The sequence below is a fragment of the Achroia grisella genome, unplaced genomic scaffold, assembly GCF_030625045.1.
Source record: "Achroia grisella isolate CSIRO2021 unplaced genomic scaffold, CSIRO_AGI_Agris_v1 utg1245, whole genome shotgun sequence".
Lineage (NCBI taxonomy): Eukaryota > Metazoa > Arthropoda > Insecta > Lepidoptera > Pyralidae > Achroia > Achroia grisella.
In genome coordinates this window covers 2,108,089-2,134,938 of record NW_026712606.1, presented here as the reverse complement: position 1 = coordinate 2,134,938, position 26,850 = coordinate 2,108,089, and the positions used below count along the sequence as shown (strand labels likewise).

The 26,850-nt window shown below is 29.3% G+C and overlaps 2 protein-coding genes across 2 annotated transcripts; one reads left to right on the top strand and one right to left on the bottom strand.

Moving 5' to 3' along the window:
- Positions 1-5,809: 5,809 nt before the first annotated feature.
- LOC131854805 (monocarboxylate transporter 7-like) lies at positions 5,810-12,885 on the top strand. The gene is made up of 9 exons (XM_059205967.1): positions 5,810-5,967; positions 6,292-6,415; positions 9,375-9,518; positions 10,603-10,878; positions 11,067-11,220; positions 11,297-11,444; positions 11,520-11,664; positions 12,004-12,192; positions 12,463-12,885. Exons 1-9 carry the CDS (start codon positions 5,851-5,853, stop codon positions 12,591-12,593), a joined length of 1,428 nt encoding a protein of 475 aa, XP_059061950.1. The 5' UTR covers positions 5,810-5,850; the 3' UTR covers positions 12,594-12,885.
- Positions 12,886-14,739: 1,854 nt separating this feature from the next.
- On the bottom strand, positions 14,740-26,066 carry LOC131854754 (uncharacterized). The gene is made up of 20 exons (XM_059205895.1): positions 25,855-26,066; positions 25,098-25,295; positions 24,348-24,530; positions 23,684-23,753; positions 22,977-23,103; positions 22,716-22,899; positions 22,269-22,381; positions 21,758-21,995; positions 21,464-21,649; positions 20,811-20,981; positions 18,999-19,394; positions 18,409-18,606; positions 17,879-18,061; positions 17,493-17,562; positions 17,287-17,413; positions 17,011-17,191; positions 16,630-16,742; positions 16,276-16,513; positions 15,673-15,858; positions 14,740-15,288 (listed from the first exon to the last, which is right to left on the bottom strand). Exons 1-20 carry the CDS (start codon positions 26,060-26,062, stop codon positions 15,110-15,112), a joined length of 3,549 nt encoding a protein of 1,182 aa, XP_059061878.1. The 5' UTR covers positions 26,063-26,066; the 3' UTR covers positions 14,740-15,109.
- Positions 26,067-26,850: the final 784 nt, after the last annotated feature.

The window sequence follows — 26,850 nt, the reverse complement described above, 5'->3', positions numbered from 1 at the left end:
TCTATCAGTTTTTAGTACTAGTAGTGCAATCTGATTACATTGGAACTACATATATGGCGCTGTATGATGTCCAGAGTCATATATCATTTACGAGTATACATACAACTAAATAGCACCTTATACGTCTTACGTCACCATAATGCCATATGACTAGGTGCTAGTCAACAAGTTACACTATCAATATTCAGTATTTATTATATTAAATATACAGTATATATATTTTATTACAGATCTTTACTTAATTTTAAAGAGGCTGGTGCTCTATTTAGAAAAGCGATATTATTTTTAACTTCAAAATATTAGTTTAACGGACACGAATAGAAAATGTATATAATTATATTCGTGATAAAATGTATGTGAGCTTTATAATGCAAAGCGAACGTGGTATGTGATATATAAGTATATTAGGATATATATAGGTATGTGAGTAGTAGGTGAATCATAATATTACTCGGTTTAAATCATAAATTTCATCACTTTTCATGTATTGTTCTTTACTGATACACATAATGCCATCACTTTTAATTAGATCAATTATTAAATATTTATTTGCGCGAGTTTATTTTTTTTGTATAATATACGTATATTTGTATATAATTATATACAAATATACGTATATATATCCATAAGGAACATCAATTATATATGTATATAATTGATGTTCCTTATGGAATATCGGAAAACCGATTCGACATTTGTAATTGTTCATAGACCGGACATTTAAAGGTATATATGTATAGTTTATATAACGTGACTTATTAACAAATCCCTGTGTATAGCATAAAAGAGATACATAAGCAATGATTTGAATTTTAATCACCTATTGTTGTAATTTTTAATTCAGGATAGGATAATTTGATTAGAAAATATAATAAAAAATATAAATATCGTAAATGTCAGGACAAGTTGTCTGGCTTTATTCTGTATAACTTGCATTATTACGATTTAAATACTAAAAAGTGTGTATTGCGCAAATTGAGATCATTATGGTTTTGTTCAAGTTCCAGTTATTTTACAGTCTTTTTAATATCAGTCAAAGATAGTCCAAATTATATTATTGGATGGATATAAATTTTATTTTATAACATTAATTTTGATTAGCTATTCAAATTATTGATAATAATTTAGCATCTTAAAAACATTGTGTTCTAACAAAATGCAAAAAGAATCTTCACTATTTCGTGGCTAATAATTTTATGAAGCTGACTACGTATTTAAGAATACGCATTTCATTAAACGGACTTTTATAAGCTTTAATATAGCTTTTATTGAAGTATATATTACTTAAACAAGTATCATCTCTAAACATTATATAACTTAACACCTTACGCTTGTTAGCCAATTATTTTAATTTTAATAATAGCCAGTTTAAACTACTATATTTTTAATATTTGTAATGTTTAATACTACTTTGAATTTTGTTTTCAGTTTTGCTGGGTCTCATAAGAGCTTTAGACTTTGGTAAATACAATAAGACTTGACTGTAATTGATTCTGCCTTTACATCATGTAAACAAAAAGTCTGAGTCGCTTTTGAAAATGAATAGTTTATATAAACTATCATTAACATTTAATATTAATAGAATAGGGCATATATAATATATGCAATAGTTTTAGAGAAATCACTCCAATCGTCTAAATTTTTCCACATCTGTGTAGTGTGTCAGGAAAATATTATATTTATAACAAAAATGCATTAAATTCTTACATGGTAAAACATTAAATCCTTATTATTCAGCCATTACTTTGACCATCGGATCATCGTTCAATTAGTCGGTCTACTCTGGAAACTAATTCCGATTCAGTGATGTTGAACTTGAAAAAGTGACGGAACAGAGCAATTTTGTGAATTGTGTTCTAGAGTTCAGTATATAATTCACCTATGCATTAGATTACAGTGATTTCTACTGAAGCTATTTAATGTATAGTCCGTCAAATTCGTACACGGTGTTCCTGCTGGGTGAGGAACGTACGGGTGGGGAGTATATTGACTAGACAAACGCTCTCATTCCTTACTATAATGAATGACCAAGCATTCATAGACGTCTTTGTAGTACGATGGCACTGCTAGGGAGCGCCACGTACGATTTTGACGCGCTATATTAATAAGTAGGTACGCTATAAATAATATTTTTCGACTTGTAGCGTACATATCGACATGTAGCTTGTTAATAGTATAATATACATTAAAGTAGTAACAAGCATATCTTTTTGTACAATACCTCATTATCAAATTGTTGATTTACAATTTGAATAAAATACATAATACAATATTGTTGTATAATATGATCATATGGTTTTATTTTAAATTGCGACATTGTTTGTTATGTTGATTTGAATGTATACTGTTGTTGTGTATATTATGTCGATAATAATTGATACGACAAGACTTGGTTGTCTGTACTTAGTAAATATTTACCTACTTAATTTTTATTTTATTTTGACCTATTATCAAGATGTAAGAATATCATGTTTATTCATTATCATTATCATCCTGTGTAACTGTTTATAAATTGTTAGAGTCTGCTTAATATATGTATTACATACATTTTCGAAGAGGGTCAGAACGTAGCAACCAATGCGAATTTTGAATGCCACATCACACACATTATTTGTAGTTATTATTATATTAACTCTTATAGTCGATTTAATATAATAGTAACTATAAAGAATGTCACCGTGGCATATATATATATATATATAGATCAGATATATTCCAATTAAATGGAGAAAACGCACAATCTATTAAAAGTATACCCTATTGTGATGTTAGACATTCATTAGTGTATAACTCGTATGCTAGGTACAACTGACTACTATTTAAATTATCTCCACTACTATTCATAAAAGAAGCGACGTGTGTTAAACTAAAAGAGAGTCTTTTAGTTTAACGCATAACGAGATGAGAGTATCCTTCTAGTAGTCTCTCCGACCATTTTTTTTAATATGTAGTTACGGGTACGCTCTCAATGAGTAATCATAATCAATATAAAAAGTGTATACCTTAATGGACTTTTTTATCTCCTATACATACTATATTTTTTAGATACTTTATCTACAGACGTTTATTTTGTTAATTTATTGAATTTAGAGACTAGTTCAATAAGAAGGTATTTGTTATATTCTTTGATCCTTTTTCTGTTGTTTCGATTCATACTGAATTTTGTAATGTAGTTTAAATATCGACTGGTGCAAGATTTTATTTCAAAGTAACTATTAATATAATGTCAGTTTTGAGTAACTCTTAACAATGTATGTTATGCAAAGCATATGGAGAATGGATGAAAAAAGACAATCGAATAAATTAATAACCGGTTACCTATACTGTATTTTTATTTAATTTCCTTTAAACTATTAGGTACTTTTCAATTTATGTGTCGTGATAACTGAGTGTTTGAATCATTTCTTAGGGGACATTTTTTTTCTAAATAGTCATGCTAATTAAAACTTGTTGTGTACATTAATTCAAATTGTTGGTGATGCTAAATTGATTAATTGTGCTTTGGCACACAGAAAGGTGATATTGTATGAATTTGAAGTATGGTATTGTAATATGTAGTAGGAATTTGTACACTGTTGTATCTGCTTGAAGAGAAAATTTCGAATATCAGAAATATTTGACATTATCTACACGACGACAGAAGAAGAGATCTTGTCTGTTCTTGTCTTGTAAACTGTATATAGGGTTACGTTTTAAGTGCGTGTTAATATTACCTACGTACCTACTAGGATTACCTATCTGGTGAATCGCCAGCGTACCTATACTGTGATCGCATGCAGGTAAACCATTCCAATATCGGCCATTAAAAAATACCTACTAAATGAAGAAAATACGCATCGATTTCAGGGAGGATTAACTTTGTTTTATTGGGTTTCGCGTTCACGGTTCATAGATCATCTCATTTTAGGTAGGTAATTTGACTCCTTAAAGGTATTAGGCGATATCCATACTAATATAGGTAAATGCAAGTGTAACTATATGTTTGTTACCTTCTGAAGCCTTTATTACTTTTATTTTATTAGGTAATGTATATATTGTTATTAGATAATAGATATTTGTGGATTATACATAATCAATTTGATAGTTTTCAGGCCGAATTGTTATGTTATGTACAGTTTGAAACAGAAACTGTCATTTGATTTCAATGAGTTTAATCTCTATACACATATCTACTAACCATCATATCTACAAATCGTCATTCCTAAGGTACAGTATTGTATTTTAACTAGGTATATGTGGTAAGTATATGTTATGACATATTATTATATCTACTTACATATACCACCACCCACCACTCACAGACAATATAATAATATGTAGTATCTTCTATATATACATATATATATATATATACATACATATACATAGCTACATCATATTAGTAAAATTAATACAACTTTTATGGGTAAATGATATTTTAAATCAATTAAGTAGGTATCTAGAATATAGATATTAATTATAGGTCCCTATTATTAAACATTTATAATTCATTTTCATATCGGTTCATTATATACTGCAATAAATTGATTTCTCTCGAGATGATGATTAATTTGACAGCAATAACATTGATAGTGGTTGCTAACAGAAATGTCTAAAGCACTTGTGCTAAATATTTTAATTATCGATGTTGATTTCTCATTTACTAAATGATAATAAGTATTTAGTTAGAGTTCACTTACGAGTATTCCTCTTACATAACTACTTACATAACATCATGCTACGGTGCGGCGTTGCAATGAAAAATGTTGCAAAAACTAAACGGATGTAGGGATAATAATTATTGATGAATAAATATTTTTATACAAAATTATTAAATAATGTTTTAAACGAGCCTAAATTATATAAATACCTATATTTATTTACATTTCTTGTAGCGACGTACAGGCTGCTTATTTCAATCCGGTAAATTTATTAAATTAACTTCTTAAAACAAGTAGTAGGTATCTGTTCTGCTAATTCTGAGCTAGTTATAGGAATGCACATAAAGCTGGCACATATGATTTCCAGCTTTTTCAGCAAGATTGCAGAGGAAGCTTTAAACCATATCCATAGTATATGAATGCTGCTTGTAGGTACAGTAGGTAGGTAAAGGTACCAACTCACTGAATTGTGTCCGAAAATTATCACAAATAGGTCCAATAATAAATGTTGGTATCGTCCTACCAATAGTTAGCTGATTACCTTTCATATTTTGCTGGACAAAATTGATAGACAAATAATTTAGAGTTATCGAATAATATTCGAAAAATTTTAATCATAAAAAACAGAATGTTTATATCGGTGAAGATGAAATGGTGCTCCCGACTTCACAAGTTAACTAGGTAATAAATTGGGGGCACCAGTGGATGATGTTAAGATGAGAATGAAATCAGGTCAGTTAGCCCAACGTAATTTTTAACTCTTCAAAAATTAATTACGATGGATTCCAGGGTGAGCGTGGAGGCCAACCTGATATTGGTACACATATTGCTAGTATGAAGACCGTAATTACAATATTCCCCCGATTTGTTGCTGTTGTTACGTATGAACCCTGATACTTTGTCTTTACGGAAGCATATCTTGGAGTTTAATTAATGCACTGCAATGGCTTTGACTATCTAGTACGGACGTGCGTGCGACCCTCATTTAAAACTCGTTACAAAACGCAAACCATACGAAAATAAAGTAATTTTATTTTTTTAATATTGAAATACAATTTAATAATAACGTGTAGGTACAAATAAAATTACTCCAACAGTAATAAAAATAATGCGGATCATTTATACTAATAATCTTTAATAACTGACAATTTAGAAATTTTTACCTAAAAAAGAATATTATTTTTACAAACTCCTTTTTAAATATTTCACCATGGATGAGGCATTTGCACACGTCGAGATCAAAAATAGGAGACAAGACAAGGAAGGATTGGTCCCGCCTGATGGAGGTTGGGGTTATGTTGTTGCTATTGGCGTAGGATTGACATTTGTAAGTACCTGTTATCATCATGTATATTTTTATAATAGGTATATTAACGAAACCCGGTTCCAACAATTAAGTCACCAAGTGTTTGTTTTTGGACTCGATTAAAGATAAATTCTAAACTTAAAAAATAGTGTTGGATACATTATTTGTGGTACCTACCTATATACATACATATGGTCAACATTAACACTTAAAAGTGACAGAAAAATGATCGAGATTTGCAAAATCTGTAAACTAACTTTAAACCTGTGATAAAGTTATGAACGACGAAAATTAAAATAATAAATTGCGTATAAAAATATACTAGCATTGCATGGAATTTTTCAGATGCTGGGTTTTGGTTCATCCAATGCTTTTGGAATCTTGTTCAATAATTTCTTCCTAGAACAGGACGGTGCTAGTGGATTAACCCTTGTTATAGGAGTGCACAGTGGAGCATTATCTATTACAGGTATTATTTTGACTATAGGTAGAATATACACGCATTCTCTCTAATCTTAGACTTCTTTTGATTACCTACTTGCAAAGTTCTCTTTTCTAGTTATCTTTTGAAAAAAGTCACGGTTGTTTAGAATTCTGTACTTTTTTATATTTCGCTTAATTATATGATCGCTTAATGCTATGATGGTACATAAGTAACAATTTAAGCTTTTTTTGCAATGGGAATAGTTAATAAAAAATTCTGAACATATTACATGCCACTATATAGATAATACAATTGCGAACTCTAGAAGTTAGCCTGTATATTTAACTATAAATTGATGTATAGAAAATCGTAAAACTATAGATTTTAATTTATGACATACATTTATAGTAGGTATAAATGAATAAACAGGGGGAAAGGGGAGTGATAGTAACATAGATTAATAACTCCATTGCTGGCAATGTCAAGGTTGTCCTCCACGCCGTTTCCCCTGGAAACCATCACGTTAAATTCTTGGCGAATTTGACGTGATAGTTTCCAGGGGGATCACACATCCTCTAGGAGCTAGGCGAGAGCACCATGCTATTATCATCCTTTAAAAAAAATATGGTCCAAGATAATTTGTACCTAAGTTATATTGGACCATATTTTGTTTTCATTAGCATCAAATTCGGGAGCATACAAAAATTATAGTTACTATATGTATATCTTTTTGTATATTTTCTCTATGTATAATCTGTATCTAAGTAGTACAATAAAAACTTTAAACAGAATTATATTTTTTATGATAAATGTGATATGTATGTATAATTATAGAGAAATCTATTTTTAGTAAAGGTGATAAAAAAGTAAATTTAGTAATAGAGAGTGAATGTCTGTCGCAGCATTTGCTAGATTTATATCACCTACTATTAAATTATTAAACTCATTACAATAGAGAAAATACATATACATATATAAGTACATTGAAATAGGTGTATAGGTAGGCACATATATCAAGCCATACTCTAACGACGACGGTAGAACTGAGGATAAAATCTAACATACCTACTCCTCTCTATATTGCATAATCGGTTCAGCCATCATAAGGATAGACTATAATATTTTAAAAAATGGGCAGTATCATACTCCTATACCTTTCTCGAACGCTTTGAACGGTTCAAATCTTAATATATAATCTACAAATACTATCATAAAAGCAAATATATAAGGTATACCTATAATATTATTACTACTTATGAATTTTCCAATGATTAGGAATGGGGCATAAATTAATTGACATCAATCATCTACAAGATGAAGTACATTAGTAAGCATAAAAGCATTGTACACATTTACACAGTTAACTACATCATTGCAAGAGCCACAAGAATTTAGCATATTTATTATTTGTATATTGATAAGGGTAACTTGCTTTTATGTCGTATAGGATTTATAATTTGTCATAAGGCGTTTTTATTATATCTAAATATTAACAATTTAATTCTAGTACGTTTAACAGATGGACCGTCTTATATATTTATACATACTTCTAGTTTGCTTTATCTTTTACTACTATGATACTACAAGCAGATCTATGTTATATTTATATTATTTTTTTACCATTTAAAATTATGAAATTTGTATAAAGAATATATCTGTTTTCTAAAATTTACTACAAGCGTAGCTTCATATGTGTGCAATTAGAAATCTAAATTATTACAATTCATAATTTAATTGCATCAATCTATAGTACAGAATGACGCAAATCTTCAGCATGATAGACTTGTACATTACCACAATCAATTAACGTTCGATGCTCCAAAACGTCCATTAATTTCAACTAACGTGTGGTTGAATTACTGTCCCTAATTGTCAGCTGTTGAACTGCATTAGTAAACCAAGATCATCTGATTGAGCAAAGACACCGATTATAAGGCGGACTGCCTTTACGACTTTCCAAATAAAATTTCAATAAAATTTTATTTGGATCTACGATCATTAATAAAGATACTTTTGTATTCTTATAATATAAGGCATAAGCCAAAAGATACAATATCTTTTGAAAACAACAATGGTTGCCACCTTTTTATTTGTAAATCGATTGGAATAAAACAAAGATAAAATTTTAGTGAAGCTTACCGTAAACATAATTAATAATCGCACACAAACCTTTTAAGCCGTTTTGAACAAACGGTCAAAAATTGTAATAAATTCTAATAATTATTATGGTTCTGTACGGTGATAAAGTCCCCTAATATTTTTATTCTCCTACAGCTTCCATGTAGATAGCGAGTAGTTACAGTAGTGAAAGTTATAAACTATGTAAAATGATCTGTGCAACTTTCCTGTACTCATTGTTATTCTGATATAGATACAATGTAATCGTAACATAAGATATTGTATGACATCTAGTTCCAACAACTCTAAACCCGTTTTTGTTTGTCTGTTATTATATTTGTATAATCAACATATGTTATCATTCTTCAATAAAAATAAATCCGGTGTACATTATCAACTACTTGAAATACTTTATATTATTTTAGCATAATAAATATAGGATTTCAATTGATGTTAATTGCTGGTTATCATCGTAAGGTACCGTGGCAACCTATATATTTGCACATATACATGTATATATATATACGTAAATGTGTAGGTAAAATTCTTACATGTATAAATGATTTATATCATATTAGGCGTGTATCTTATTTATTTTGGTAATAATATTCGATATCAGTAAATGCTGGATGATATTTTGTACGACTAATATATGTCTATTTTTTTTTCGGACTACTCTAGTGCTGTTGGCCGTAGCCAGCCTTTACAGCTTCACCGGACGTTAGGGGCGAGTGAAGATGGCACTCCAAACCCGCGGAAGGACTTATGGAGCGGCTGAAGGCCAACTCCTGCCTGACGGATCGATCGGAGGGGAAATATACATATATGTCTAGTATGAGTCTCTAAATGGTTTGAATGACAAAGATTCTCGTTTCTAATTTTAAAGGTTTCCTAAGTGGAATTGCGTTGAAAAAGTATTCATTTCGTCAAGTGGGACTTGTTGGCGCTGGACTATTTGTTCTTGGAGATATACTGACTATTTTCGTGCAGAGAACATATCAATTGGTGTTCACTTTTGGCGTTATTAGAGGTAAGTATAGGTGGATTATCTTCGCGTAAAAGAAATACACACGAATACAACATATTGCAAGATCAGTCTAGGGGAACAAAGCACTCTATAAATGATATAAAAGAATTAAAAAAGGAATGCTAAAGTTTAAACCCTATGCTAAAGTTTTTAGCATTATTTTAGATTTATCATTGGTAACAGAAAGCTAATAAGTTTCGACCTATGTCATATATCACTATGCTATAAAATACACAGTTACACCCACAGATAGAGAAGAAAGAACAAATTTGCTGTCTGTTTTATTAAGTTACCTCAGATTGCTACATAGACCGATGCCACAGCTGAAAAATTTAATTTTACTTTCTCTTATATATGTATAACAAACCTTCAACTTTTGAGACGGAGTTTGTAACGTATTATATTATTACATTATCTTTATAACAATCTTATCTTTGTCTTTTAGTTAGCTTTTACTTTAGTATCTTTCACCTTAGAATGATCTCTGTTATGATTTTCTAAAGAATCTTATTTTATGACTTGATAAAATGAATCGTATAGATTAATATTTATAAATATATAAAAATTGATAATAACATTAATTTATAACGACTAACTTTTTACGAGACATAGAAAATATTAACCTTTAATCCCCTGCCTGTTTGATTACATTATGCTTAAACCGATAGTTGAACTAGTTTTTGCCAAATGACAAACAACATTATGATCTGATCAGATGAAGGCGGTAACCGCTGTCAATATAATAAACCGACACTACGAACATCATACGATATTGCGGTTTGTACATGACAGCATTCTTTATTGCTCCAAATAGTATAGTTCCCAACAAGACGCATATCTGGCGCAGTTATGCGTCTTGTTGGGAACTTTACTCTTAAATTAAAGCACATTAATAGACTTATTAAGTTTTCTACTGATCATAAATTGTGAGCAAAGAAACATGCCTATATATTCATTGGAATATGAACAATTCAAATTAGAATCAAATGTGATCATCATATGCTTTATCCTTATTCCGTATCACTTGGGGTTGGCGTAACATTGGATAGTATTATCTCAATAATGCTAATTAACATTTTATTTTTAGGCGCTGGTTTTGGTGTGATGGTGCCAGTTAGTTTTACAGCTTTCAACTGTTATTTTACGAAAAAGCGAACAACAATGATGAGCGCAAACCAAACCATGAGTAGTTTGGCATCTATCACGTTTCCCATGTTGGTGACTCTTCTTCTGTCTGAATACGGATTCAGGTGGACATTAGCTATAATCATGGCTATAGATCTTCATCTACTATTTGCTATGTTGGTCATGCATCCTGTTGAATGGTATTTAGTTAAATCTATAGAAAAAGACAAGGAAGTAGGTAAATATAAATGTTTCAAGGCATTTTGGAAGATGTTTATATACTGGACTAAATAAAAAATAACCAATGAATGTGTAAATATTACCGAACATAGTATCTATCAATAAACATGCAGTGGAAATTACAAGACACATTGATTATTGATGCGATTGTTATCCTTAAAATCCTATACGTTTTATAATTTTCAGAATTATCATCAAAATGCAATGAGAATGTAAAAAAATTAGAAACTGTAAATAATGACGAATCTATAATAAAAATATCACCCGTTAAAATTAAAGATAATGATTCTATAGATGAAGAAACTAAGGATCGACATAAATCTATTCAAAAGAGTATTATGTAAGTGTATATGTTACCATAAAAAATATATCATATCACAGTAGAATATACTAAAGATCTGAATATATTTTTCCAGAAAAATTATCTATGATAACGTGGAGTTAGATTTATTAAAAGACCCCAGATTCGTCAGTACTTTAATTGGTATTGGATTTGCCTTTGTCTCCGATGTTACGTATTTGGCAATGGAACCAATGCTTCTCTTCTCTTATGGTTTTACTCAGGTAGTTTTTTTATAAAAGTAATGATTAATAACTTAGGAAATATATGTAGTCTGATTTATTATTATATGTTTTAAGATGGAGGTAGCAACTTGCGTAATGGTTGGAGCTATAGCAGACTTGCTTGCAAGATTTCTTCTAGCTTTATTTACATATTTCTACGCAGTTGACAGTCGGAAGCTCTTTTTTGGTGGAACATGTATCACAATATTTTTGCGTATCGGTAAGTATTATTTGTCTCTTATATTGTTTTTTTTTATTATTTAGATAATATGGATTAATCGGCGGATAGTTAGGTAATATAGAGAGATTCATTTTCTCACATTATAATTAAATTACAAAAATAAAGTAGTACATATTAATATTATTAAACGAACAATTTCATTATTAATTAATGATAATACTATGAAAGTTTACAATATATCAGAAGAAGAATTATACCATTTATACGTATTTAGTATTTACAAGTGAAGTAGAAAGGTAATTTCTAGGCAATTTTTGAAATTAACAAGTAATGTTATTGTTTATTAAGTAATGAAATGCTATTTTAAATTTCTTTCAGCTTTAGTGTGTTCCAGTAATCTTTGGTACGTCTTTATAGTGACTGCACTGTCAGGACTAGTCAGATGTGCGGTTCAGGTATTATTCCCGCTGGTGCTAATAGCAGCTGCTCCAGATAGATTTCCAGCTGCTTTGGCACTACATATATTATTTTCTGGTGTATTAATGCTTCTAGCTGATCCATTAATAGGTAAGTAATTTAAAACGTTTATTTTTTTAGAACCTCGTTATATATTAATTTATATCTCTCCTGATGTTAATGGCTTTTTTACTATAATATTTTGACCAACTTCAAAAGGAGAAAATGTTTTTCTGTTTTTTCGGTACATTATTATAGGCAAGTTTTGATCTTTACTGAGGCGAAAATATGTAATATAATAAAAAATAGCAGTGACCATCTAGAGAGTGTTCTTGCTTGCCATTGTATTTATATAGAAAACACAGGATTTATCGTTTTCAGGTGTGTTGTATGAGGCTACGGGCAGCTACGTGTACTGCTTTATAGGAATGAGTACGTGTTGCTTAGTGTGCGTAGTCCTTTGGACTGTTGAATACTTCATTTATCATAAAACTACATGTGAACTTGTTTAACGTTAATTGAGGTAAATTACATCATTAATATTTGTGCCTTTCAAAATAACTAAACAGTACAATCTGTGTCAGTTGAGACTGTTACAAGAACAATGACATTTGTTATCATAGTGCCTATCTTATGAAATAACTAAGTACTATATTAGGTAAGTAGGTAATAATAATTCTATGCAGGATAATTAGATTAAGTGTTCGTCTGAATAAATATTGTTCTATTTTCATATTATAATCATTAAAATATGGAAATTTAATGTCTACTATATTTGAATTTCATTTTAAAATACTAATGATAGGGCAACAATTTTGTCATAGTGTAGAAGGGTTATCTTAAAAAATAAACAGCTTTAAATATTAAAATATAATTTATGTCATGTATTATTAACTCAACATATACCGACGCTAATACCTTTACATATTATATGTACTCGTATATACGTTTTTCTGAGCTGTCTGAAAATTTTGTATTTTACTTGACAAGAAAACTCATTTGTATAATTTAATTCATAGATTTGCTCATCACAAATAAAACACATTTTTAATATTACATTAGTTATTTTATGCGCCTTTGCTCGTGTAATACTATTTAGACTGATACAACTTGAAATGAAAAAAATATTAAAATTATAGCTTTTCTGGACTGAAAATTGTGAAAGCAAAGTCATAGACTAAATAATAAATACGATAATATAACTTAACACAATTTACTGTTTCGATATTGCAGTATTATCAAAGTGGGTAAAGGTTCATGAGAAGGTTCTCATTAAATCATGCTTGTCATAAACTGCAGATTATTTAATAAAGAGGCATATTCATTGTTAACAGATTATTAAAATTACAATGTTGTTTTGTAAATTTTACAGACATTTTTTGATAGCTTGCCTCAAATCCTACTAATATTAGGTATAAACATATAAATAGAAAGTTTGTGCGCTCTGTCCATATTGTTATTGTTTTTGTGTTATTTATTGTGTATATCGAATAAAATTTTATACAGAGTAAAATTATATCATAGATGCACAAAGGATTTTATCTGAATTCACGCAGAGCCATTAGGTACAGGCAACATATTTTAAATTATACCCAAAGACAGTCATATCTATTAAATTCTAAATGTTTAAAGATGAGGATCGGCTTTGAAATATTGTACGAAGTGAAAACAGCAACGAAACGTATTTAAAATAATTATTAGTATAGTAGCAAATAGACAGTACAAAAAGGCATAAACACAAGTAATATTTTATGTAGAAATAACGGTATATATCTATTATTACATGTAATTATTACTTAGATCATATTATTTTTTTATTACTACTTAATTTAATATTATTTTCTATAATTTAAAATTACTAATTAATATAGATGAGTGTAATACTTAAACAGTTACATAATTCATTATAGTTACTTTTCCGAAGAGTATAATTATTATTTTTATAAAAATAACAATGTAATTAAAAATAACATTTTCCCATTGAATAACAAACCTACACCGCATGTATCCGTTATGCGATAATTCTAAATTGAGTTTTAATGTTATTTAATTTTTATGGTATAATAATAATTACTAAACTAAGATAGTTCATTAAATATTTTCACTTATATGTCGAATACATGAATTCTATGACAGCCAACTACTTGGTACCGGTAAAAAATATTTTAGTGAGAATATATTTGTCATGTAAATTGATATTTTATAACGTCATAATTATATTATTTGCTTTATATAATATGTAATTAAGGTCGCACGTAGTGGGTACATTGTATGTTCTTATATAATATGTATAAAATAATAAATGTATGAACAGTTTTGAAAGAAAATGTTTTGTTGCTAATAAATAAATTACTGATACTTACATATTATATACAGAAAAACGTTAATGTATGTAATATATGTAAATATTATTCGTAAATTGATATATGAATAGAATAATTATTGTATTAAAAAATATGTTCCATTATCAATTTATACTATCTTGCTACTATTTACTTCCAAATGAATTGTAATTTTGTATCCCAAAAATTCAATTTTTAAATAACTCGATGATTGAATATGTATGGTCGAATACAATATTGAGATACATGGTCCAACAAATACATAAAATGCGAATATATAACACAGTACAATTATTGAAAACTATGAAATCTAATGTTATTTGCTGTCGGTAGTACTTCACTTTGATGAAATAAATATGTAGGGTAGTATATAAGGTAATGGGTAGGTAATCACTCGTATCTAAATTGGATACTATCAAATCGTTATTTTGTTACACAGGTTCAGTAATTTCAGATTATACCAATATTTATTTTACTTATCACATACAAACACTTTCACGATTCATACTCTCTTTTTATGTTCATGTGTTAGAGCCAATGGCCATGCTGCTTATAGTACTACTTCTAATTAGGCATTTTTCATTTTCTGAGCGAATTATAGAAATATTAAAGAAAGTTCTATATTCTTGATATAGCTAATAATGTTTATCAGTCATTCTAAGTAAAAGTTTAATTCAATTAAAATATCAGGCCGTAGATGGAACTTTCTTTCTAGGCTCTATCTTAATCATAAAACCATCTGTTCTCTTAAGTATGATATCCCCTTGCAGTATGAATTGATCTTCTGAGATATCAGATATCACCTTGAAGTTACGCAGTATCGTCGACAACAATACCTTAAGTTTCAATATAGCATATTTGCGACCTGCAAAAATAAGTAAGAGCTTGAATGACTTTCTTTAACTTACCTAATAATACAGTTGCCCCTACTTTTATGATTTACGTTTACGTGTTGTTTACGTTTGCGAAAGTATGTCTGTCTGTGATATTTTGAATGGTTGAATGGAAATTGATGTAATTCGACAAAGATATTTGGTATCAAAAAATAATTTGAAAGGGGTGAAATTTTGGGGAGTTAAGTAAGGGATATAAAAGTATTTAGATATCTAAAATAGATAACAAAAACGTCTAAGAAGACGAAGTTTGCGATATAAACTAGCGTATGTGCAATAGGTCAACAATGAACACATCATTAATATAGAATCGGATTCTTTTGGTTTCTATAAATTAAACAAAAAAATATATTTACCAACGCAGCTTCTTGGTCCGGCACTAAATGGTATAAAGCTATAGTAGTGCCTGTTCTGTGTATTCTCTGGTAAAAAGTTATCAGGATTAAACTTCTCGGGGTTTTTGTAGTGGGCTGGAGAACGGTGTATTTTGTACGTGCCTATTACAACTGTAGAACCAGCTGGCAGTATATAATCATTGGTAACTAGAAAAAAGGTATACCTTTTGGTTAATAGTATTTTTTTATTATAATTGGTAAAAGATAAGTTATATTATTAAATTACTGTAGCTTATATAGCTGCATTTAGTAGCGTAGTCCACGAAAATGGTAAACTGTCATAAACACCACGTCGTCATGAAGCCCCCTATTCTCATATATTGCACCGGAGTATCCGGAGTACTAACATGTTATTCCTCAGTACTCTGAAATTTCACTACCATATTCTTAACATTCATACTGTAAACACTTAAAGCATATTCAACTGAAACCCTTCAAGTGAAACTCATCTTACAAAGCACGCTGTTTGTGGGCTAAAATAGCTGGCTCAAGATCAATATCACACAGATGACGACGAAGTCTATCTCTATAAATAAAATATAATAAATAAAGGAATTTTCTCACCTATTTTAACATCGCGATTCAATTTCCTAGCAATCATTGGGACTGGTGGGTATAGCCTCAAAGACTCCAGGATAACTCTCTCTAAATATTTCATATTAAGAGTATCACCAAAAGTGGCTGGTCGATCAGAGTCACCAAAAATGTCATATAGTTCGTCGTAAACTTTTTTTTGGACCTCTCTATGAATGCCAAGGAGAGATAAAACAAAACTGGAACCAGCTGCCGTTGTATCGTGGCCCTAATGGAAAAAAATCGTATTAACTAAAGCGTTTAGTTTAATTTTAATAAATATAAGACTTAATTGAATTTATTAAGTAAATGCTAAAATAAAGCAGTAGTTTTTTTAATACTCACTTCAAACATTATGGTGTCCACTTCATCCTTTATTTCATGATCTGTTATATTATTTGTACCATTTTGTGCAGACTCTATCATAAGGTCCAAGAATGCTAAACGTTTCTTTATGCCTATATTAAATAAAAAAGTTGGTATTTAGATTAAGTTTAAATTTAATTTAAATACTTATTTAAAACTTATGCAAATATTTTCTTACTTAGAATTATAGATTAGGTAAAGACACTGTACAATGACAATATACATAAACTTATGTGAAAATAATATATTTATACGTCTTTTTTTCTATTAACAAATGGAAATTATTGTATATAAATTTACGTAACTTTCATTGTTGAATATTAAATTTGAAATACAGTTATTGCATCACTAAATTCTTACCAACGTCATTTTCATCATTGAAATCTAAATCATCACGGTATCCTTCGAATACGTTATCAGCAATACTTTTAGCATTAGTATATGCTTCGTTACTATTTGACCGTGTTAATTCTTCTAAAGTAGGCGGCAGGATACCTCTGGCTTTATTTTCAATATACAACTCCTTTTTTTCTTTAATTACCTACAAATTGGCGATAAATTATTTGATTAGACTACTATTTTAAATAGTAATGATTTAAAATTAGATTATACTTTATATTTATATACTTAGGTTACCTTATTAGTAAGCCCATGGATAATACTAAGTAATTTAGTTTGTTGTTTAAAAAAGGAACTAAGTTTGAATATAGAATCGAAACGCATCCAAAATGTGTAATGCCTCTGGTGAATAATATCGCACATTCTGTAATACAACAAAAAAGTTTTGTAATTGTAAAAAATATATAAAAAATATATATGTATATGACATGTGTTTGATTTACTTCATAACCGCCATAGCGTAGTCAAAACCAGATTTGTCTTGGGTGTTTCTTGTAATTCCCATAGCGGTTTCTGAAACATTAATGTTACATTTTAGTTAATATAATATATTACAAAATTGCCATTTTGTATATTAAAAATTCTATAATGAAGCAATTGATTTAGGTAGTTGTATAATTTACTAGCACAACAAACGTAATGTCTTAGTGAATGATGGCGTTAAGATTTATAAACTTTTACAAATTTATGCGTAAATTACTTACTTTTTTCTAAAAAATAGAATACAATAGAAGAAGAAGATTACTTAAATCAGTCATTCTCTTCTATAGAAATTTATTTTTGTATAATATGTTTGAATGATATAGAAGTATTAAAAATGAAAATATACCAAGTAAAATATCCACAGTGACACCGCTCATGTAGTTGTGTACATCAAATGTTTTACCAATTTCCGATCGCATTTTTTCAACCACGTTTCTACTATTTTCATTAAACGTGCCTACAAATGATTTCAGGATATTTATATGGAACGTCGGGGCAATCATTTTACGATGAGATCGCCACTTTTCACCTGAAGACCAAAAATATATACATTAATAAATAATCATAATTTTATTTAATTTTAAATACCTTTTTTATATTTTTATAAAGGACAGTAACATATTCTCAATTCCACATACATTTCGCCATGAATTATATGGAATTAGAATGGATGTACTTCATAATAATTTTTCTGGTTCTAATTAAAGATGACATTCTAAAACCATAAAATTTAAAATAAACAAATCAGTTTTTTCAACGATCGACTAAGACTGTCTCTTAATGTTTGTATTGTAGAATCTTATGTTATATACATATATCACATTCTTTCCCGCTAAACGAAATGAAATAACAAATAAACCAACACTCACTACATACCCGAACTAATCAGGAGACCCTCGCCAAGCCATGGCTCAAAAAATCTGTACTCTGATGACTTGTCTATATGGATGTGGCTGTTAAGAATGACTTCGACATCATCAGGCTCACTGAGAAAAATGACCAGTTTGGAACCGACCCACACACGACTGACGGATATGTATTTTTTTGAAAGTTTTAGTGCAAATTGCATTAATTCTGAAAATAAAATTTACAATTTTAATTGAATTAATCTCGTTTCGAATATTATTTAACTTTATAATAATATAATAAAATAATGAATATCATTCCAGATGTGGTATCCAGAGGCATTGTGAATTACCACCTTAGAGGTGAATGCAACATTTAACATGTCCTCAATTTTCCCCTTATAATTAGAAACATATATATATTATTATAGCTTTCTACGTCTCTTGGATAATTTTTTGATATTTTTTATTCAAATTCACAAATTATAGGGTTAAAGTCATCAGCATTTAAATCATTGGGCCCGACTCTAAATTTTCGATAATATCGTAATCTCATGATCATCATCAATTTTAACTTAAAACTAGTTGCATTAAAACTTGTAAAAATCTAATCATATTTACCGGAAGGTTTCATTCCAAGTACTAATAAAGAGTTGCCAAATAACGGCAACGGGCTGGGTCCTGGGATCTTATTGCCTAATTTGTATATTTTTGACTGCTGATGCCTTCGATACAGTAACCATAACACAGATGTGATGGCAACAAGAGTATAAAAAACGAGTCGATTGACATCATATTGATAAGGCTTCTCTTCTTCTATTGTCAGCGACATTGTGCTAGAAAAGAGGAAACACGTGACTTGAGCTCCGCGTTTTATTAATTCAAAAGTATCTTTATATGTATGACAAATAGAATATATGACTAATAAAATCTTGTTTTTATTTATTTTAGCGTTATTTATTTTAAATAGTACTGGAGTTAATTTTATATCTAAATTTATTAATTTGTGAACCAGTACTCAATATTATTAAAGAATATTAAGATTTGAAATTATTTATATACAAGCTAGCCGCCCCGGCTTCGAACGGGTGTAGATGTGTGACGCTTGTATATATAATATACAAGCGTTCCTCTTGGATCATTTTATCTATTGTTAAAAAAGGCATTAAAATCCGTTCCGTAGTGAAAGATCTAAGCGAACAGACAGCGGAAGCGAAGTTCATTTTATATATAAATTTTTAATATATTATTACTATCTAATACTCGTGCATATATATAATCATATATAATATAAAAATTAGAAACACAAAACAGAAGAAAATCAATAGATATTAAGTTATAAAAAACAAAAATATTTTAACAGTAGTACCTGAAGGAAAGCCAACCGTCCGCCTGCAGCCGTCTGTTAATATTGTGCAATTAATTATCTTTTGCAAATTCAGTATTTTTATTGCAACAACCTAATTGACATACAACACCGTTGACCTTTGTTGTCATAAATTAATAAAATCAGCTTTAATACATACCACAAAATGTTATTTGATTTTTTGGTATTAAAAGTAAGTTTTGGAACACGAAACATTTTTTAGAAAAATGCTAATCTTATATAGTGGAGGAAAACCAGAACTAGTTCAATAAAAAATAATAAACATTTTGCTTTTCAATTGTAAAAAAATAATTGAAGTATTCAAGTAGCTTGGGACTAGATGGCGCTGTGTGAATTAACACCTCGCCATCTAGTCCCAAGCTAAGCAGTTAAGCTAAGTTACTAGAAAACTGATAGAAATACATATATACTTTGCTATTTTTTTATTTTGTAAATACTTACTTAATATAAATAGAAAATAGCTAGATCAATAAAAACAATCATGTTTATGACTACAAATGTGTGTAGAGTGCGAGGAGTCGAACCTGTGACCATCGGACGTAAATCGATGTGCTAAACCGATAGACCACCGAAGTCGTCAGTATTTATGAGTAGTCCATATTTTTAATGTTACAGAGAGAAAATGATTTGTTTTACAGTAAGTTATTATACATTCTAAATTATTAAAACGAAATTTCGTTCATATATTTATTTATTTTACCGATACAAATTGTGGTAAAATTGTTTATAAACTAATAAAGAATTGATTTCATTTTAATATAATTTTACAAAACTGAAAGACCTAGATTATAATTGTAAATGTACTTTTCATTCGTTTATTAAACTTATATAATCAATTATATGAAGTAGAGTACTAACTACTTTTTATTCGATAACTTAATTTTGTAAATTAAGAAAATCATAATTTACAAATTAAGCATATTTAATATTCAGGTAATATGTATCAGAGTCTTAAATTCTAGAAATTTCTGATTGTTTCTATATACAGCATGTATTTTTACACATCGTTTTAGTTTACGCATCAAAACAGGGTGCTTATTAATATTATTTAGGTATAATTCTTTTTCTTGGTTCAATATTAATTTTGAATCCATCTGATATCTTTAGAATAATATCAGCCTGGAGACAGTCTTCATGTGGCACTTTTGATGTAATCTTGTAATTTCTTAGTATTGTTGATATTAACACTTTTAACTTTAGCATGCCATATTTACGACCTGTAATAAAAAATATATAAATTATTTACAGAATCTGTATTTTCGACTATCTGTTTAGATTTAAATTAGTAACTAACATTTAAAATGAATGCCGCTGTTAAACATTAAATTTAAAAATTAACGACGTTGTTTTTTATTAAGCAGATGTTTATAATTATTAATTTGTGTTTATACATTATTACTAAATTGTGTTCATGTTCTTCGTAGAAGTATAATACATAATAGCTTATTGTTTATTGGTTGTTATAGGACACTAAAAAAAACGTAATAATCAAATATCGTCAACTTGGCACATTATTGTTGAACAGGTCACGAATACTACAATACATATACAGGTAGATATATGCTTTTGAGTGTCAACACTAGGCATTTTACTAATGTTAAATCATAAATTATATTCTTCACATCAGAACAAAGTATGTAAATAACATGGCCAAAACTAGTCAGATCAACTATTAAGCTTCATAGAATATAGTACATACCAATGCAACTTCTAGGACCTGCGCTAAAAGGTATAAAGCTGTAGTAATGTCTACGCTGTGTATGCTCAGGCAGAAAATTGTCAGGATCAAACTTATCCGGGTTTTTGTATACTTCTGGATCGCGATGTAATTTATATGGTATAATTACGACCGTTGCATTTGCTGGCAATACGTAGTTGTTTGTTTCTGTAATAAATTATATCAAAAATTTAAACCCTACATATAATATATTTATATATTTTAATTTATATTGCAATACATTTGTAGTTAGTTTTGTATTAAACTAATACATACTTATAGTAACGTCATGATTTAAGTGTCTAGCAATAGCCGGTACTGGTGGGAACAATCGCAAAGATTCAAGGATCACTCTTTCGAGGTATTTCATATGGATTGTATCAGTAAATGTGGCTGGACGATCCGTGTCTCCAAATATTTCAAATAGTTCTCTATAGACTTCATCTTGAATAGTTTGATGACCACCCAACAAGGTTAAGATGAAACTGGCACTCGCTGCTACTGTGTCGTGACCCTACATTAATATAAAATTATTAAAAAATAAAATATCTTCGATGTATTTTTAATATGAGCATATAAGAATTTAATATTGTGGTTTTCATTTCGGTAGGGGACATTGCATAGTAAATACAAAATTAAAGCGGACGATATTTATCTAAAACAGTAATTTAAATTGTTAAATCGTAGATATAGAATCAGTAATAGACACATTGAATATTCTATCTTGTGATTCTTAAGGCTTGCTGTACGTTATTTACTAATTATTATTATAATGTAATATACTAACAGCGAACATTATAGTATTCACTTGATCTTTGATATCTTTGTCTGAGAAATTATTTGTTCCATTATGATTGGCTTCCAACATTAAATCAAGGAAGGCTAGACGTTTCTTTTCTCCTGTAAAAAAGTATCACATAAAATAATGTTTACTAAGCACTCTGGGAATTATAATATGGATAATGCTATTTTAACAAAAGATCGTTTATATTAACTGTAATGTAAATAACGTATGTTGTGCTTAATTAATGCTTAATTATATTATCATTATAGCGTTTAGTAAACACATTGTCATAAATTATATAAAAGTCTATATAAATAACTAAAAAAATAAGAGAAGGACATTACACGATAATCCACGGTGTTTATTGACTAGTGTTATGTTATAAAGTTATCGACTGTTCGGATTACTTTAAACATAATTTCTTTTACAAAATTTGGTGATATATCTTACCTACGTCATTTTCATCATAAAAATCTAAATCATCTTTAAAATGTTTGAAAATGTCGTCAGAAACAGTTCCAGTATTCTCTTCCTGATGTTTGTAATCGTTTGGTTTTACTAATCCTTCTATTGGGGCTGACTTGGCGTCATTAGCTTTATTACTTACATATGTTTCTTTTTTTGTTTTAATTACCTAAAAGCATATATGTTTTTATATATATCGTTTTTAATTGCATAATGTTTTGTTAGAAAGATATCTAAACATTTTACCTGCTTTGTAAGTCCATGTATTATATTTAGTAGTTCAAATTGCTTTTTAAATAGCTTTGTGAATCTAAATGTTAAATCAAGCCGTAACCATAATTTGTAATGTCTTTGATGTATTATATCGCACATTCTGTAAGTAATAATCAATATACAATCTAATAATAATAATCATAATGAACAATTTATAATTTCAACCGACTGCCAAAGATCAGAAACTGTTGCAGCAGAGCGTATGGATGGTTTTCATAATGCGAAAAAGAAATGCATCATTGATGTTTAGAATTCGGGGGAGCGCAAACAACCTCCTAACCACTATTGCAAATAGGTTAGATTATCCGCTCCAGGGGCACCTGCTGTACGTGGACATAGACATATTAATTGAGAGCATATCTCTATATATTATAATTTACTAACATAGTTTATAAGTTGTTTATTAACACAATATGGATGAAATAAATAAATAAAAAAAAATGAAAGGGAGGAGATTTTCAAGCTGACGGCATATTTGTGTGTACGTTACGCGATGACTTCTCTTAAATGGGACGAATCTGATGATTTCTTTATAATCAATAAGATATACCTACTACTAAATACTATACATACTGTATTGATTGGCAGCCGATTTAAGTTTAGTGGAACATACGAGTATATAGACCCTGATTCAGACACAAGTGTTTTTTTTTAATTATCATATTATTAAATATGCTCACTTCATAACAGCCATTGCATAATCATATCCGGATTTAGTATCAGTTTTTCTATTTATACCCATGACGGTTTCTGGAAAAGACAATGTACTTATTAATTGTAAGGAATTGTAATATTTTATGTTCAGTGAATAATTTTAATTAAATGTGGCATGGAAATTGAGGTCAGCGTATTAACATAGAATTAACTTTATTGTTTTCTTTGTTTCACATGCGATAAATATGGAAAATTAACCATTACATACACGGACGTTGTATATTAAGATTGATTAAAGTACAAGAGAAACTGGCTCTGCGATCATTATTTAGCTACAGAATACAGTAGGTATCTACGTATGGTTATACGAACACAATGAAAACATACACGAAACAATATTTTTGTTTAAGCTAATAATTAAAAGGAAAATATATCGCCTGTAGGTATACTTCAATAGTACCTACTATCTACATCACACAATACATTGCATTACATTGCTGTTCTCAAGGTCTTAACTGTTAGGTCTCTGTATAGTTTAATGTTAATGGTGATTTTTTATGAAAAGGTCCATTTTTAATATCCAGAAAAATAAGTTACTGTAAATTTGTTACAAACGTTACGTAATACTATTAAATTGTATGTATAGCGTTAAATATGTTCCTTTAAAAAATACAATGCTATGTAACATACCAAGAAGTATATTAACTGATGTGGCGCTGATGTTGTCGTGGATGTCAAACGTCTTTCCGACTTCGGATCTTAGCTGCTCTACTAGATCCTTCGATTTCTCATTAAATACTGATACAAATGATTTCAGTACGTTCATGTGGAAAGTCGGTGCAATCATTTTTCTGTCAGATCGCCATTTTTCACCTGAAAAGTGTGATTATGATTAATGTCTAAATATTTATGCGTAAGAATTTTTATTATTGTTGCCGTAGTGATTGCATATTAAAAAGATGTTTATAAAATATTAATTCTTGATAAAACTGATTTTTACTATATAAATTAATTTTATCAACAATGAATTTATATTATATACGTATTTTACATTATACGCACAATAATGGGCTAATATTTCAATCCAAAAGAAAGAATTATATTTAAATAAAAACAATAAAGTTTTAATGCGCATTGACTTTACAAATAAATTTGGCTCCATAAACAGACCCAATTGAATATCTACGACCTTGTAACGATCGAGTTTTAACGCAATTGGGTTGTATTGTTTTATTCCAGAGTTCCATATGATAATTTACGTCTCTATATAATCAAATCGATAGTACTAGAAGTTTAGACGAAAACTGAACCAAATTGAAAGGCATAGATTCCAAATTTTTCCAGAGCTATGTATTCAAAAATTGCTACTGATAAAAAGTGTACCTACTGATATCTATTTAATTCTACTATTACGAATCCTGTAATTAAAAAGAAACAAACCTTTGCTTATAAGTATGCCGCCACCGAGCCACTGTTGGAATAAATCATATTCACTTGACTTATCAATGTGTTCTTGGCTAGATAGGATAACCTCAACATCTTCAGCGCGGGTAAGGAATATAAAGAGCCTTGTACCAAGCCAACCGCGAATCACATTTCCATATTTATCACCATACTTTAGGCCTACGGCTACCACACCTGCAATAATATGTGCATTAGTTAGGTCACACCTTTAACTCGCTTGTCTCTGTTATTCCACTACTCCCAGACTACGACTACGACACATATCTCCTCTTTAAATAGGAATTTAAAGGAGAGATCTGTGTCAAATATTGGGCTGTTTCATGTGATAAAAAGTTGTAAAGATAGAAAAGACAAGTTCCTATAACTTGTACAAGTTCATATAACTTGTCTTCAAAATGTTACACATTTTGAAGTTCCTAAGTGCGTATAAAAATAGTGAAGAAGTAAATACTTGAATAACTCATACATCTAGTCCTCACTAAGTAGAGCTTGTACTATGGATAGTAGGTAAACCAATGATAGATATACTTTAATACATTCTTTTTCTGTAAATACATTCTTAATAAGTAGTAGTAATTGTATAAGTAGTTTATACTGTCCAGAGATCGTACCCGGGTGTACGTAAAACATCATGGTAATTATTAAACCACCTACGCTGTCAACTCGATACATGTCCTTAAAACAGAGGAGAGATGCAATAAAACAATTGGAAACAAAAGATCATTTATATTACCTGATGTTTTAATCCCAAGTGCTAAAAGAGCATTGCCAATAAATGGCACTGCCAATGGACCCGGTAACTTGTTGCCCAGTTTGTAAAGTCTAGATTGTCTATGTTTCATATATAGAAACCCGACGTAAGTCACTAAAAATACTATGGTATAACGGAGGATTTGCTCCGTTGACTCGCTATTTAGTTTCACTTCTGACATTGTAGTCATTTTTCTGAAATAGTTTAACATTTTATTTGATGGACGCATATGTAAGAGAAAATAATTATTACAGTAATTGGCAATATATATTCAATTTGTGCAGGTTAGACAGAGAAATTACAGGATAGCCATGACATCTTAATGACGCATGAGTACTATTGCGGGTGTTACATCATAATGTGATGTCCATCATGTATATAGGTGACTGTTACCGCTTACCATCAAGTGAGCCGTAAGATTGTTTGCCATTCCATTAAAATAATTAAAAATTATGCAATAAATGTTTAATTTAACTAAAAAAAATATTTTACTAATAAATGTGTACTATATACACATTTATTAGTAAAATATTTTTTTGATATTTTTTTATGATAGCTCTATATATTAATATAGAGCCAGTGCTCTATATTAATATACTAGAGAATATCATTGTCTGTTACGAACTTAGCTTTTCTAATAATCTTTACAAACTTTCACGTTATATAAATAAATAAATATAAATTTTCAACTCACTATACATGTAAAAACTGGTAAAACACAATACGACTTCTTCAGTCGTTTATTGTTACTTCATTGATTTTTGCGATATCGTTTCTCAGTAAATTGCAGTTATTTTCTTAATTATTAACAATTCGAACGCGGATGCTCATTGAAACATGCAACAATTAATTCATCTGCTAATTGTAAGATATATGGAATGACCTTTTTACGAGAGTGGATAACGAATATAACACTCCTGTAGTACCTAATATGAAGAATAACAAGGTGTACTCAATAAATAGTCTGAACTATTTACA